The sequence below is a fragment of the Octopus sinensis genome, linkage group LG19, assembly GCF_006345805.1.
Source record: "Octopus sinensis linkage group LG19, ASM634580v1, whole genome shotgun sequence".
NCBI classification, from domain to species: Eukaryota; Metazoa; Mollusca; class Cephalopoda; order Octopoda; family Octopodidae; genus Octopus; species Octopus sinensis.
Window position 1 is genome coordinate 16835024 of NC_043015.1, and position 16761 is coordinate 16851784.

Consider the following 16761-nt stretch of genomic DNA (forward strand, 5'->3'; position numbering starts at 1 on the left):
CAGATGCGGGCAGCGGCATCGAATTCCCTTGTTGACCAAGTGCCACATATCAGAGGCGGATTCACATATTAGTGTAGCTCATTCAGCGGTAGTGCCCCAGCATGGCAGCGACCTTCGGGCTAAAACATTTTTAAGGATTTATATATACACACACACACACACATATATACATATATATATATATATATACATACATATATACATACATACATACATATATATACATACATATATACATACATACATATATATATAAATGGGACATGCCAGTTGTTTTCTCAACAATGTGAAAGGAGCAGCATCGCTCACCAACAATCAATACATGTCGTTGTCTCAACTGGTATTATTCATTTCCAATATTCTGAGAAAATATTTGGCCATGCAACCATTTTTCTTTTTTTATAGATTTCAGTACGTCATGTTATTTTACTTTATGTGTAACTTGGTTTATATGCACTCCAGTTCAGTTGAAAAAGCAATAATAAGCACATTTGTTCTTCACTACAATGCTGTTATTTATCCTCAATGAGTATTAGCTAGTAATTTATTCTATATTGTAATATTCTAACAAACTTCCATCACAGACCTAAGTAAAACCTTTTATGTTGCAATGGCACAAGCAAAAACGTTACAATTGTTATAAGAACCCAATCTAAATCCACAATCATTAAAACAAGTAGTAAATGTTTACTTTTGTTTTTTTTTTTTTGCAAGGTTTGCGACAAGAAGGGCATCCGACTTCAGAAAAGCTACCCACCCCTGCAAACATGGAAAAACAGATGCAACAAGATCATGATAGTGATAAAATAGATTCTAAACATTTCAAAATGAGTTAATAAAACCAAATATATTGAAACTCTATAAAACAAAAATCCTTCATAAAAAATTAATTTAAGAATAAAATCTTATGTTAATCAGAACCCACCTGTACTATCACTGTCTGGATTATATTCCAAAGCATTGCGCCATATTAAGTCAATATCATCCAAAAACTCTTGAGCAGTCGGATACATTTCATTGTCAATTTTTTTAAGCATTGAATTCAAATCCATTGGTTCCTTCACAATATCATAATAATCTGGAACCTATAACATTATTTCTAGAAGAATTAGCATGTATTGGATATAAAAAAAAAAGGACAGCAGTCAAAACAACAATTTCAAAGTTAATAAATAGAGACAATTCCAAAGTTGATATAACTTGAAAACTTTCTATTCATATGGTTCTGTTAAACAATGCGTTACATTCTAATATCCATTCTTGTGGTTGATTTAATGCTCACCACATCTACAAAGTTCTAAAATAAAAAAATTTTCACCACAATGAAGTAGATAAGCAAAATCTAAAAGCAGACATTCAAAAGAAAATATTTGACTGCAGGAAACATTTTTTTAAACATTAAATTAGAAATACAAACAATATGATCTCAAGAATTTTTCAGAAATTATAAAGCCACTTACATCCTCAATGTCAACTGGTCGCATAAAGATAGCAAATTTGCGACATTTAGCAAGCTTATTCCATATATCTCTTAAGAAGAGTCTTAGCTCCCTTAGAGTTGCTTCTTCATGGCTTTTAAGTTTTGCCAATTCAGTCTCTGTTAGTTTGCGAGGAACAGGGGGTGGTGCACGTGGTAATTCTTCAAAGACTCGAGCTGAAATAAATGGACAATTGAATGAAGATAAAATCATGTGAGTGGATATTTAAAAAAAAAGAAGAAATATTGGTGGATACTTAAAAAAAGAAGAAATAAACAACTCATTCTATGGAAGTAATAAAAGAAATAGTTTGAATTCTAAATTCCATCCCCTCAAAAATGTGACATATTCTTAATAGTGAATATGAAGAACTATGTCCTTTATATTGTACACAAAGAAGCAAACTTGCAAGATTAGGTATCCACATACAATTATAGAAGATGAATGAAAAAATAGTGATGACTGATGCATTATTTAATAACACAGAAAATGTCAAACATTTTCAATCAAGCTGTTTTATTCCAACAAGAGATTTACAAATGAGTACTCTTCTTATGCGCAATGAATTGTTAAATAAGATTCAGAACAAACACCACTAGGCATTTTCTCTGATTAAAATATTAAAATAAAGCAGTCTTGTGTATTAAAATAAGGTGGTCTTGTATATTTAAATAAAGTAATATGGTGGCATTCTTTAATAAAATTATAAGATGGCTAATTCATCATCTTATTTTTATATACACAACAAGCAGCATAGCCCGGCGTTGCCCGGGTATGTAAGAGCCCCTAGTAGGTAACGACTAATCCCAATCTAGTCCTTTCCCTCTAGGGAACGAAGGCGCATGTGTAGGTTGCAATGTCTTCTCTTCATTCCCAAATAACTATCAAACAGCTATCGATAATTCAACCCAACCAATTCCTACCAGGAAGAAATTACATTCGAGACTTAACCCCCAACTTCTGCTAATAGCTGCTGCAGCCTCAAGTTATTCGAATACTTTTTTTGTTTAAACTTTCTTTATAACTACCACCCCAAACGTTTTACCTTAAATTTTTGACGTACCCTAAGGTACAGACGCTACTTGCAAACTCTTGGTTTATTATAAACCGCTTTTGTCGTGTGCACCAAAAAACCTTTTCCATTCGTCTGTTCAGTTTGGTCACTTTTGACTTTTTCGTTGTTGTCACTCACATTGCTGCCCGCTATTTTGCCGTTTTTGTACATTTTGGGATACTTACCCCACGTGTTCCGAGAGTTAAAAAGGTTGAGTAGTGTCCCCTAGACAGACTGTGGTTTGTGTTTAATACACAAATCGGTTTGCTATGTGTGCCACATATGATTTAATTAACCAATTTTTTCCAGTAATAAAGTCTCCTATTGGAATAAAAAGGGACATATAGCTCCTTGGAGCAGACATGATGCTCGCTGTGAATTTTAAAAAAAATTCCCGCCAATTTGTGAAAGATATTGTCGAAAATATGTCATCTTCAATTTGAACGCAATTTCCCAAAATGGCATGATTTTATCGATTTTTTCTGATGGTAAGGTATTGCATGGAAAACTAACGTCAGAATTAAGTTTCCTAGGGTAACATTAAGCTTCACCATGAGTTTGGTGAAAATAGATTGCAAGTTGCGAAAACTACAACAGAAAATGTGTTGCATATAAAAAGCTTACATTCTCGACCCCATGTCGAATTTATCGATGTTTTCAGAACTGGGGGAACTTTTCAAAATTTCCCTGCGTTAGTTTTGAATTATGACATTGGGCTATGTGTGTGTCAAGTTTCATCAGAATCAGTTGAAAGCCGTGGTCAGGGTGAGGGTACAACCTGACAGACACACAGACAGACAGACTGCCGTTTATATAGAGAGAGATATAATGCAATACAAATGGATTTAAGATACAGCATGTCTGTACATTTTATAATGCCTATATAATCGATATTAGCTACATGCTTAAAATTAAATGATTATAAATACATAAATAGCAATGATATATCAGAAATTAGTGAATCTACAATAAAGTGGAACATACTTCTTTGCCTTTTATTGACTGGTGGTTTGACAGCTTGATTCAGCAACAAATCTGAAAAGAATTCTCGCCGTTCTTGTTCTGTTGGGTTACTCATATGCATAACCTCAGCTGCTAGATCATCAAACAGTTCTTTCAACTGAAAAAGAAAGTAATAACCTAGTTTTATATTTTATTGATACACAATAAATATATTTATTTCATGCATATTTCAAAATAGGAAAAGTAACTCACATCATCATCAAGAAAATCATAAGGAACTTCACTGGTGGCTAAAAGTAGAATTGGTAAACAAGGATCTAAATCATCGACCATTGTTAAAAACGTAGCTTTCAATGTTTCACTCGAAACACTCCACAAATAATTGATGTGTGGAAAATACAATATACTAGGGCTTGTTCTCTTGGCTTCACAGAATATCTGTTAAACAAAATCAATAAATAACATATTAAAAGCAAAACCCCAAAACAAAAGATTATACTTTATAATTTAAATATTAAGTACACACAATAAATTATTTCCATATAATAGGAATTTCAAAAAGGAAAAAATTACTATTTTCAAGGGTTATATTATTATAAAAATATACTTATTTGTACATAAAATATATATGATCAGAGTGAGATTGTGTATATTAAGTAGACAAATGTGAGGTAATGGAACTAATTATAATTCACTGCTTAATATAATAATATAAATTTATAAGATAGCTTTAGATTTTCATAAATTTGTTATAGCAGTAGCTGGAAAATAAAATGTTCGTACTTAAAAATATTTTCAATTGCTAAGATTTAGAATACATGGAGTACAACAGCTCCAGAGCAAAGGTTAACAAGTTGTAACACAAAAAAGGTTGTGTGCATGTGAGAAAGTGTATATTTAGAAGAAGTGAATCAAAATTCTTGATGACAAAGTTTCTCCTAGAAAACTCTGATACAAAATTTTCTCTTGAAAAAGTGAGTTTCCATAATAAATTGATCACAAGCAATACACCAAAATGACAGGTGCCTATCAGATAATAATTTATGCAGTGTGTTGTCTATGACTTATGTTCAGGGGTGCTGGCCCTGGTGGATGCAAATTTTAGAATGGCAACAAATTCTAAGTTACTGAATAAGCAAAAAATAGCTTGCACAAAGGACAGCACAGTTTTGCATTAATATGTATGCAAATATACATTTGTCTGTATGCCATAGCTTAAGAGAGAGTGCAGTGGTTATATTGTATGAGGCAGTACATGCTTAAGTTTAAAAAATAGAATAAGTTCTATAAGAAGGAAATTCTATGAGGACCTTCAAAGAAGAATTGAAAAGTATGTTGGACGACTGGAGGCATAGAAATGAGGAATGCAGTGGTGTTGGAAGGATGGAGAATAATGGCAAGTGGAGGAAGAGATCATAAGATACAGTAACAAAACAAAAAGGCAATAATGAGTTTTTAAATAAAACATAAAATAGGTGAGCTGAAAAACCTTATTGGCTGACTATAAAGGAGAGCATGCATTAATTTCAACTCTTCTTATTAATAGTTTCTTTTCAGGTAAACTGACACCTGACTGTTCAAAGAAGACTTCAAAAGTAGCTAGTAGCAACTTCTCTTCAAAATGGGTGAAATTTGGAATTGTAGTTTTATCAAATCTTTGCAAAAGTGGTCTTATCAAGTACCTGCAGAAAAAGGTTTAGCCCCCAAGAACATTCATGCTGACATGCTTGCTACATTAGGGGATGATATTCCAGCTTTATCAACAGTGCAAAAGTGGGAAGCTGAATTTAAGAGAAGGGAGAGTCTTGAAGATGACACAAGGTCTGGACAATCTGCAATTACCACATGCTGATGGATGACAATCGATTGACCATAAATCAAAAAGCAAATGCTGCTAGTATATCCTAGTTGAGAATATTCTGCACAATGAACTTAGCATGATGAAAGTTTCTTCTCAGAAGGTGCCACGTCTGACACCTGATAAAAAGCGCACCAAGCTGATTTTATCACAGGAAAATCTGACATTGAGTCAGATCCAGCTGGTTTCCTAACTCAGGATAAGTGTTGGCTTCATTACTTTGAGCTAGAGACAAAGAGACAATCCATGCAGTGGAAACACCTCTCCTCATCTCCTCCAAAGAAGGTCAAGGTCGTATCGTCTGCAGGTGATGTCCTCAGTCTTTTGGGATGCAAAAGGCATTGTGTTTATTCACTATGTTCAAAAAAGCCACACCAACAATGGAGACTAGTATGCAAACACCCAGAAAAATTGATAAAAGGGGTCTTGTTTCATCATGGCAATGTTCCAGCACACAAGACCTTGGCCTCAATGGCTAATGTGCATGGCTTTGAACTAGTTGATCACTCTCTCTATTCTGGTCTGACCCCACATGACTATCATCAGTTTCCCAATATGAAAAAACACTTGGCTGAAGACGAGTATTGCAGTGATGATGACGTCATATCTGCTGTTGATGACATTTTTTGACCAACAGGATGAAAGCTTTTTCACCAATGGGATCCAAGCACTGCAACACCAATGGAAGGAGTTTGTGGACTGCAAGGGGGAACTATGTTGAAAAATAAACTTCACTTGGTCACATTCCATAACAGTACCTTGGCCAGCCTATGAACTTTTCAGCCGATACCCATGTGTGTGTGAGTGAAAGAGAGAGAGCATACATATACATGTACACACACCACGAAATGTATAAATACAAAGAGGATAGGAAAACATGGAAAACATGTAAATGTATACGGCTGAAGAGCCTAACACATAATGGCATATGCCTACATACACATAAAATTATAAAAATACATCAAAGCTCCCAAAAACAAAAAAGAGAGATGATGATAATAATGGTTGAAGTAGGTGAAGATAACAATACAGGCTGAAAGGTGGTCTAAGACTGACTGTCTAAGACTCATCTATTGTTTCACAGATTTGAAGAGTCTCTGATGCAGCCATCTAACAGTGTTACAAGGCTTATATGCAATGCAACAGCTGAGGTTGGTGGATGTACAGTGGAAGTAATAAATAATGTGACAGAAGATTTTAAAGTTGATTATAAAATGAGGAAAGGATGGTATCTGGAGTAGGAGCATTTTGAAATTCCTGATGGAATACAGCTAGAAAAAAGATAGCTTTCAATCAAAAGTGGCCAACATTTTTCACACTTTTGAAAAGTTTTAGGTAAGTTGGGAACTGTTTTTAATATCAGAATACAGAAATTATGAAGGATATGAAGGATATGAAAATATGAAAATATGAAGGATAATTATAATAGAAAAACACAGGAATGTAAAGTGATATCGGAAAGAGTGTTGTAGTACTATTAATAACTTAAGCTTGGCATAATTCATACCTGGCAGTCAAAGAAACTGCTAAAAAGTGACAACAAATCTGATGTGTATTAAAGGAAAAGAAGACTACTTGAGAGAAGAAAGAGTGAGTATCAAGAAGTATGTTGTATACAAAAGTAAGAAAGTAACTGCTGTTTAATATATAGCCTAATAATTTATTGGATAGCTGCAATATCAGTAATTCAAGTAGATCATCTTAAAAAAAGGAAAAAATAGTAATCAAAGAAACCAAACCAAATTAAGATAATTTAATACCATCCTTAACATCAGCATTAATATCACTTAATAAATGTCTTTCACATATACTAACCTGTGTGCAAGATTCTTCAGGTGTCCTGTTACTAGCAGCATACAGTGATGGTAAATCAATTACATAAACAGGCATTTGCTCTAGGTGTTGCATGATAGCAGGAGCAAGATGGACAGACTGTCCTTGGCCTATTTTCCCAGCAAAGAGAAGGCGTGGACGGTATGTCAATGGCTGCTTGGAGGCACAACTACGAGAATTGAAGGAAAAAAAAAGTAAACCATATAATGATTTTGAATAAAAAGTTACTTTTTGAAAATATCAAAATAATGTATGACACCCAATAAGTTCAAGATAGAGAAGTTTCATAAAATTAATCAAAATCAAGATACACACACTACTTTCAATGAGTTACCATAATTAATAATCAATTTGAAATATTTAGATATTTTCCATTACCTTTGAAAATCCAAGTAAGATTCTGTAATTTTTTCAGGAACAAAATTTCGAGGCTTTCTACCACGTTGACGAGGGGCTTCATATATACATGGACCTTCATCTTCAAGCCAGTAATCGGTAGCTTCATCTACTTTAGCTGATTTCTCACAGGAACCTAAAAGTGTTTGAAAGTCGCCTTTTCTTTTTTAACAATTATTAAGCAAAAACATATAGCTATGCACAAAAAATGTACATAACAAAACTTATAAGAAAATGCAAATTCTAATGAAAGTAATTTTTATGAAACTTAACAGTAGGCATCTACAGCAGACCCCAACCATCTGGTTTGATCAACAGGAACTGGGTGTACCCAACAACTTTGTAGGTCTTCCAAAATCACTAAGGTCAATATTCTTCTTCAAGCTAACAGTTGTGGGAAAACACTTTTTGAGAAGTTGCTGATATAAAGGGGAACAAAACCAAGGTCTGGGCACACCAAAGTAGATGGAGCACAAGTCAGAGGGAAGATTTGCCATATGCCACAATGTAAAGTCAATGATAGCCTGTATCTAATATGTTGAAATATATACATAGACACAGAAGCAGGGTACAGGTTCCTGCCTGACCAGCTCCTGTCAAACAGGACAACCTATGCCAACATGGAAGGAAGGCATTAAATGACGATGACAATATATATACATAAATACATAGAGGAGAGGAAGGGTGGTAGCAGAAGTTAGTAAGTATTTATTAGAAAGGGAAATTATAAATTATAAAAAAGACATCTACTGAAAAATTGATCAAAATATAACAGATTTCTTTTTCTTTTCTTTTAGTAGTAAAGAAATTTTTTTTAAATGGGGTCTACTGATGCTATGCTATAAATATCATCTAGTTTTCAGAACCGACATATAAATTAGAGAGAAGAGGTAGAAATAGATACTTCAAATATATATTTCTCCTGCAGTATTTCTAATGATGAATAAATTTCTGTATAAAATGTTTTCAGCTATACCACATGACTTAATTTTCCAAAAATAAAGTTTTGATTCCTTGAATATAATCATATTTCATAATACTTAGTTTTTATTCATTCTATCATTTGTTTTATTACAATATGCTAAAAATCTGATAATGCATTAAAAAATTATTATATTGGGAAGTGAACTATATTATATATTAAATTTATAAGCTAACAAATTTTTTTTGTTAGTATTTATTCTGTATTGGTGAAATTATATAAAAATTTGAAACACTGCAGTCACAAACAGATAAGCATATTATGTCATTCAAACTTAAAGGTTTGAAAGGAGAAATAATTCATAAGAATGTTTTTGATAAAAATTCGAAGAAATTCAATTGTATAGAAATCTTTCTTAGGAAGTAAACAAACAGAGAGAAATATAATACTACTGCAAAAAATTCAACCAATGCCAATATAAAGAGGAAGATAATAATAATGCTGATAAACATCATAAAAGAGACATATACAGATTCAAGGAAATATTATTAAAATTCAAACAGAAAAATCATTGAATTACCTTTCAATGTAAGACTATGACTCTGAGATAAATCACTTGGAAAAATTATCTCCAATATTGAAAGTGCCTTTTTGTAGATGTTTTCAAGAAGTGGTCTCACAAGTTTGGATAATGGATGTCTTGGAGTTGAATTAGAACGCTGTGCAGTGGGAACAATTACTTTCATTCCTCGATAAAAATCAATTCCAGAGATGTGTATTGATGAAACATCTAACTGGAGTTTTTCAGAGGAATTGTAAATCTGAGGATACCTTCTTCTTAAAGCCATCAAAGCAGCTTCTGTACATAATGCTTTGATATCAGCACCACAATAGCCTACAACAAAAAAATTCAATAAGGAATACAAATTTTTTCAAACAAATCTCAAATTTTGTTAATTTAATTTCGAGTTCTGTTAGTTTCAATATGTTGGGAAAATGTGGATAAAGATAGCCAGTGAGGTCTCAAAATGAAGGATTAAGCAAAATTTTAGATGCATGGCTTGTGTAGTGGGGAAACAACTAAAATGAAAACTTAAATTATTATGGATCTCTGGAAGAGGTATCATACTGAGTGCTATCCCTACAGAAGACATTATAGAGAAAAGAAACAGTGAAACAAAACCAAATTGGTGATTGAATCATTACCAATCAGCCAAATGGTCTTCCAGTGGTGGAGAATATGTTTACAAGCAACAACACCATCTCAAGTACAAGAACAGTCCTTTAATGTGGGTTACACTTGAGATTTGTAGACAGTCAACTGTATTTACTGACACTGAGATGCAGTCAGACAATGTCATACACACGTGATTAGAAATAACAGCAAGTAGGTCTTTCATATACAAAATGGAAAGTGTTGGAGATATAACCAAACTCTGAAATAGAAAAAAAGCACTCGAGGAGATAAAAGAAGGGATTTTACAACTGCCTCTATTACTGTTGAGATGCTATTGTTCAGTTTCCAAGTTGGCTCTCTTTGCACAGATATGATCAAAGACCATAGCTTTTTAAGAGGAATTTAGGACTAAGTCCTTTAAAACAGTCCCCATTTTTGAATGGAGAAAGCAAACTTAACATGCCATTCAGTTTAACAACACCTTGGATGCAATTCTGCTGCAAGCACTTATACAACATTAAGACTGTAACTGAGTTAAGATTTGGTTGCTATTTTTAGTAGGTTGAACAACCATGTGAAGCCTCCTCCATTGATAAGTCAACTGTTAAAATTGTGAGAGGTTGCTCCTTTTTGGAAATAAGGTGTACAGTAATGTTTTCATAGATCAAGACAGCTCTCTCTCTCTCTCTCTCTCTCAATAGCAATCTGAAACCTAGTTACATTTTCATCATCATCATCATCATTTAACGTCCGCTTTCCATGCTAGCATGGGTTGGACGATTTTGACTGAGGGCTGGCAAACCAGATGGCTGCACCAGGCTCCAATCTTGATCTGGCAGAGTTTCTACAGCTAGATGCCCTTCCTAACGCCAACCACTCAGAGAGTGTAATGCGTGGTTTTTATGTGCCACCAGCACGGCAGAGACAAGACATCTATAGACCAACTAAACAGGTGCCATGATTCAAGGCAAGGGACTAAAACAACTGCTTGTGTTCAAGATGTGACGGTAGATAAACTTCAAGGAACCAGGAAGATTTCCAAAGTAGAAGTCTTTTTTGCTAATATACAAGTGAGTAGTAGAGAAAGAAAATTCTACACAAATACTACTTTTAGAAAAGAGATTGAAATGAAGAGTACAGCTTGGATTACTGTAGATAATTAGAGAGAAAGAAATGAGTAGTTTGTATATCAGTTTCTTGGTATTTCTTGTAGATTTTGACATAGTTTAGAATAAAGTGGCTGTTTGGAGGAAGAAAAGAAGAAGGCTCAGGATTCACTGTTAGTCGTTACGGCAATATCTATTCTTAGCCCAAATAGAAGTCAATAGTCTCAGGTCAGGCTCTCAAAGTCCTTCAATTATTGAGGGATACACATTTTTAACTGGAAGAGAGGGAGATACAGAATTATATTCCCAGGTGATAAGAAAGAATTGCAAAGCATTAACTGACAGGTTTAGCCTCCTGTACTAAGTGACACTAGCTTTCTGCTGGGAAATATTTTCCACAGCTTCTCCTGACAATTCAATGAAGAACTCAGAAGGAGGTGCAATACAAACAGAAGTATCAAAAAACTGTTTATCAAACCAAGCTTTTGGTAGGAGTGCTTGCAGTAGAATAGCATCTAAAGAGGGACTGGTATTTTATTAAGTCACCAGCACTAGAAGAGACTGATTTGAAGTTTCAGTACTTTAGTGAGGCAATTTTCATTGCAGAGCAACCAATCTTTTACATGTTTCTCTAAGTAAATTACTGTTTTTAAGCAGACCAGAATGCATTAAGTAACTTTGATGCATTCTGATTTATAACTTTTGTTGAGAAAAGTTCAATAGCAGGTTAGAGTCAGATGTCTATATTCTCAGACTTTTGCAATGAAAATTTGTTTCATTATCATCACACATAGAGTTGGGGATCTAATGGAGAATAAAAAAATTGGTTATAGCTATGAATGAAAGAATAAACTTTATGAAACAGTGTGATACAGTATTGCAGTGAAATAAGCTCATTAGATTAATGAACTTATACAAAGAGGAGAGAGACAAGTAGAATATGGTCTGTTAAATACATTATCTGATTATATCCAGTGAGATGCTAATCTAAGTGACACATGCTGTGAAAATACACTGCAAGAGAGTACTAGAATATAAAGAAAGCTTTGAAAGAAATCCTAAGATTAGGAAGAAATGACTTACAGAAAAGATGCAACAGAATATGTGATAACTTATTAAAGTATTTTGTTTCTTTTATTTAAAACTTCTAAAAGTAGAAATTCAAGATAAAATAATTAAAAAAAGAATATAAATCTTGGAAATTCAAATAACTTTCTGTTAAATCACATCAAACTTACCAACACACTTTTGAGCAATTTCCTCAAGAAATGCATCTGATAGCTTAGGATTCCAATCTTTAGTGATGATAGAGAAAATCTGGGACCGAGCCTAAAATGTTCAAAATAATAATAATACAATTTAATATTCATAAATTTGTATTTACAATTTAAAATGCATTAATCTTATGGACTATATTGAAACTGTTTTCCTTACAACCAAGCTATCGACATTCACTAGATTTTTTTCATCTCTTGTTCAGTGTTTCCTCTTCCTATTTTGAATGTAACAAGACATTTGGCAGATATTTTATAATTAATTCTCAGGAAGGCAATTTCATGACCAACATAGAGGCATTTGTCAAAGGGAGACACCAAAAGTTGTTCAGTGACTTGATGATGCAAGTAGGTTCTCAAGAAACCCAGTAAACATTCCAACTTTTACCCTAATTCATGATGCTTCATCTGTTTCAACAAGTTCTTCATTTCCATTTTCTTTCATGCCTTATAGAAATCATTAGGTCCTTTGTACAGGAAAGATTCCACGAAAAGGTATTCATTCCAAAAGTCTCAGACCAGAGCTTCTGCTAAATAACAGCTTCACATTATAAAGAGTGTCAAAATACCTTCAGTTCTAGATGAGATAGTAGCAATGAGTTAAGTAAGTTGAAAACCCGACCTGTTAATTACATTTTCAAATCTGTTTATAACCATTAATGAACCCTATTAATTCATTAGCGATGATAGTACACCACTTTTTAAGAATTCATAATTAGATCATAAAAGGGAAATAAGTTTGATAAATTGCATGGGTTTCGCAATCAAAAACAGCCTATTGCAGAAAATTCTTGGAGTACCCTCCAGTATCAGCGAGCGCCTAATGACAATCAAAATCCCACTTTTGAACAAACGTTTTCTGACATTTCTCGACTGATGAAGAGATAAAGAACACATTCTATGATTCTCTGTGTAACAAGTAGCCATTTTTGAAATAAAGCGTGAATTGGCAATATGACGTAATGTCATATTGCCGAAGAATTATTATTTTCGTTTTTTCCATTGGTTAATATAACTGCTCATAAAGATTCTAAAAAGTTACGTAAAGAATATTTGTAATGGATTTCGATTTTTTAAGTCAAGTTGAGCAGTTATAAAAACCCTAACTGAACTCCACGACACTCACTCCTTTGAGACATTAGTGATTTTCATGCCATGTCCAAAGAAAATCACAACAAATCTATTTTGAATTGTTGATTCATTTATTAGTTATCTTTATGAATTAGCTAGGAAATATATAGTCGTACTTCTACACAACGAAAATTATTTTTTCTTTCACATGTACATAATATAAAATGTTATATTTATATAATAAAACTAATTAAGAAAATGTTTCTCTTCACGTTTTTCAACTGTGTATAAATAAATATGCATTTCTGTAATCATTAAATAATATTTTCTTATAGCGGTTAAATGAACACAAAGATAATATACATACATGACGTTAATATTCTTAGCGTTCTATAAGTAGATTTCTCTATGATGTTATATACTGTAGTTCGGATTTGCGTATAATGATAACACTTAAGTTATAAGTGACGTTTTAATCATTAAAAGCCAAATAAAATAATCTATTTCCAAATAGGAAACACAATAAATAGCATTACATTACTGTAATATAGCTAAATAGAGAATATACTATAATAATATAACCTAAGAGAAAGCTCATGGTAGCCTAAAACTGCTATAGGAAAATTGGTGACACTCGTGAGTCTATATTAAATAAGAAATTGGTGAACCTTTGTGAGTTCATATAAAATAATAAAAATTGGTGAACCCTCGTGTAACCAAATAATAAGAAAACCGGTGACAGCGACAAAAATATTTTTTTTAAATAAAAAAATGATAAACACAAACTGGTGGAAAATTTAATAATATAATAAACATGAATTACAGAATTATTGCATAAATATTTTATTAACAAATAGTTAAAAATAAAGTTGAAACAAAAAGAACACTGAAGAAAGAAACTTTAGAAAGAAAATTTTAGCTGCACTTTCTAGCAATATAAAAATTATATTTTGAGCTGTTAAAAGCTTAGTAACATAACGAAAAAAAATTTTCCTTTGAGAAAATATTTATACATATAATGGAGCAGAATTTAAAAGAATTTGAAATGTCATATTTCGATAGGAATTATACACAGGCTTCTGTAAATTATTTGCCTTGTCCCCCATGGACAGGAGACACAGTAATTTGGTTGGCACAACTGGAGGCAAGCTTTAAAGCTAACCGAATTACAAATGAAGAACAAAAATACAATATAATTCTGAGCAATTTACCTCCACCTCTAAGCAATGAAATTAGATATTTGCTACTAAACCCTATCAAACCAGTTTCGTATTCTTCCATAAAAGAAGAAATATTGAAATGAACTTCAAATTCGAAACAAAAAGAGTTTGCAAAGTTATTTAACAATGAAGAATTAGGAAATAAGAAACCCACACAACTTCTGTGAATGATGAATGAACTTCTGGGAGATCAGCAGATAGAGGAATCCTATCTAAAAGATGAAGTAACAAGAAATTTACCTTTCGTATAGATGATATTCTCATTGCTAGTCCATCAGAAGAAGCACATGAAGACCATTTAAAACAAATTTTCGAGAGATTGACGAATTACGGCATTGTGATAAATCCATCGAAGTGTGTTTTTGGTGAACCCAGTATATCTTTTCTGGGTCATCTTATCGATAAAGATGGAATTTGACCATTACCAGAAAAAATTGAAGCTATTAAAAAATTTCCTGCACCAAAGACTTTAAGAAAGCTCAAAGAATTTTTAGGGATAGTTAATTTTTACAGAAAATTTATTCTTAAAGTCACTGAAACCCTATATCCCTTAACTGAGCTATTGAAAAATAGAAAGAAAAAAAATGAAGCCATAACTTTAAAAGAAACAGAATTACAAGCTTTTAAAAAAATTAAAGAGGAACTGTGTGAAGCAACACTTTTAAACCATCAGGTTCCTGAAGCAGAATTATCAATGATGGTTGATGCTTCCGATGTTGGAATCGGTGGCGTTCTACAGCAATTTCATTGTAATTCCTGGCAACCATTAGCATTCTTTTCAAAAAAATTCAAAGTACCAGAAACAGTGTTTTCAGCAGAGAATTGTTGGCAGCTTATTTGTCAATTAAACACTTCAGACATCTTGAAGGTAGGTCATTTACTGACCATAAACCATTAACATATGCATTAAAAAGTTCTTCGGAGAAATAAGACACCTTGATTTTATTTCACAATTTACTGTGGATATATGGTATATCATAAAATTCAGCAGCAGATGCACTTTCCAGAATGAATGTAGATGCATTAACTTCACTAAACACTATAAATTTGGAAGAAATGTCTAAGGATCAAGTTGTGGATAAAGAATTTTCTTTATATAAAAATTCCAATTCAACTTTAAAATGTTGCCGATCCATTCGTGTAATTCACATATTTGGTGTGATATTTCTACAGGTTTTTCGAGACCATTTGTGCCTGAAAAGCATAGAAAAGTTGTTTTTTCTGCCTTACATAATTTATCTCATCCAGGTATAGAAGCTTTATTGAAATTAATATCAAGTCGTTTTGTTTGGCCTGGTATGAATAAAGATATTCGTTCCTGGGTCAAATCATGTATGCAGTGTCAAAAATCCAAAGTACATTGTCATATCAAAGCACCATTAGGTACATTTGCAAATCCTGATGCGAGATTCCAACATATCCACATCGATATAGTTGGACCCTTAACTCCATGTGAAGATAATATATATTTGTTGACGTGTATAGATCATTTTTCGAGATGGCCAGAGGCTTATCCGATAAAGGACATATCTGCAGTAATTATAGCAAAAACCTTATTTACAAATTGGATGTCTAGATTTGGCATACCAAATACAGTGACAACAGATCATGGTAGACAATTTGAGTCTAGTCTGTTTGCAGAATTCAAAAAATTGTTGGGGATTAACAGAATTCATAAAACTTCATATCACCCACAATCTAACGGCATGATAGAAAGGTTTCATAGGCAGTTGAAATCTTCATTAAGAACTTATTCTGATTCTAACAGTTGGTATTGTTAGGAATTAGAAGTGCTGTTAAAGAAAATTTACAATATTCTCCTGAACTCTTGTACGGAACAACATTAACTCTACCTGGTCAAATGTTCGAAGAAACCAATTCTTTTAATGGAGATGTTAATGATTATGTAACTCGTCTTAGGAGATTTCTTACGAATATTCCTTCTTTTACAAGAAAATTGCAAAATGTTAAAAGTTTTGTTCCTTCTGATATAAATTCATGTATTTGTACGTAATGATGCTGCTCATAATTCACTGAAATATAAATACACCGGACCTTTTAAAGTCTTGTCAGTTAGAGACAAAACTATGACTTTGGAGATAAATGGTAAAAAAGAAATTGTCAGTATCAACAGAGTAAAAAAAGCTTATTTCAACCAATATTCATGTCATGAAAATGAAGATGTGAGCAATACATATCGACATAGTTTGAAACAAAGTGATATTCAATGCGACAAATCTAATGTTAATGGAAACACAAAGTCAATTTTGAAATCACCTACCGAAGTGAAAAAGACTAGAAGTGACAGAATTGTACATTTTCTAAAAAAACTTTCTCAGTTTGTTTGAGGATTTTCAAAATATTTTTTATATTCCTGGATTATATATATAAAAATAGAATTTTTTTTTT

General features: G+C 32.7%; 1 protein-coding gene across 1 annotated transcript in view; it reads right to left on the reverse strand.

The window, feature by feature from the left end:
* The window catches only part of LOC115222336 (ATPase family AAA domain-containing protein 2B), a 142061-nt gene that overhangs the window by 85700 nt on the left and 39600 nt on the right, over positions 1-16761 (reverse strand). Inside the window, exons 13-20 of the mRNA XM_029792524.2 lie at positions 12026-12116; positions 9085-9399; positions 7565-7718; positions 7169-7355; positions 3748-3933; positions 3517-3652; positions 1461-1654; positions 926-1085 (exon numbers count right to left, since the gene is read on the reverse strand). Coding sequence (XP_029648384.1) covers positions 926-1085; positions 1461-1654; positions 3517-3652; positions 3748-3933; positions 7169-7355; positions 7565-7718; positions 9085-9399; positions 12026-12116 — 1423 coding nt within the window. The remainder of the gene's footprint in view (positions 1-925; positions 1086-1460; positions 1655-3516; positions 3653-3747; positions 3934-7168; positions 7356-7564; positions 7719-9084; positions 9400-12025; positions 12117-16761) is intronic.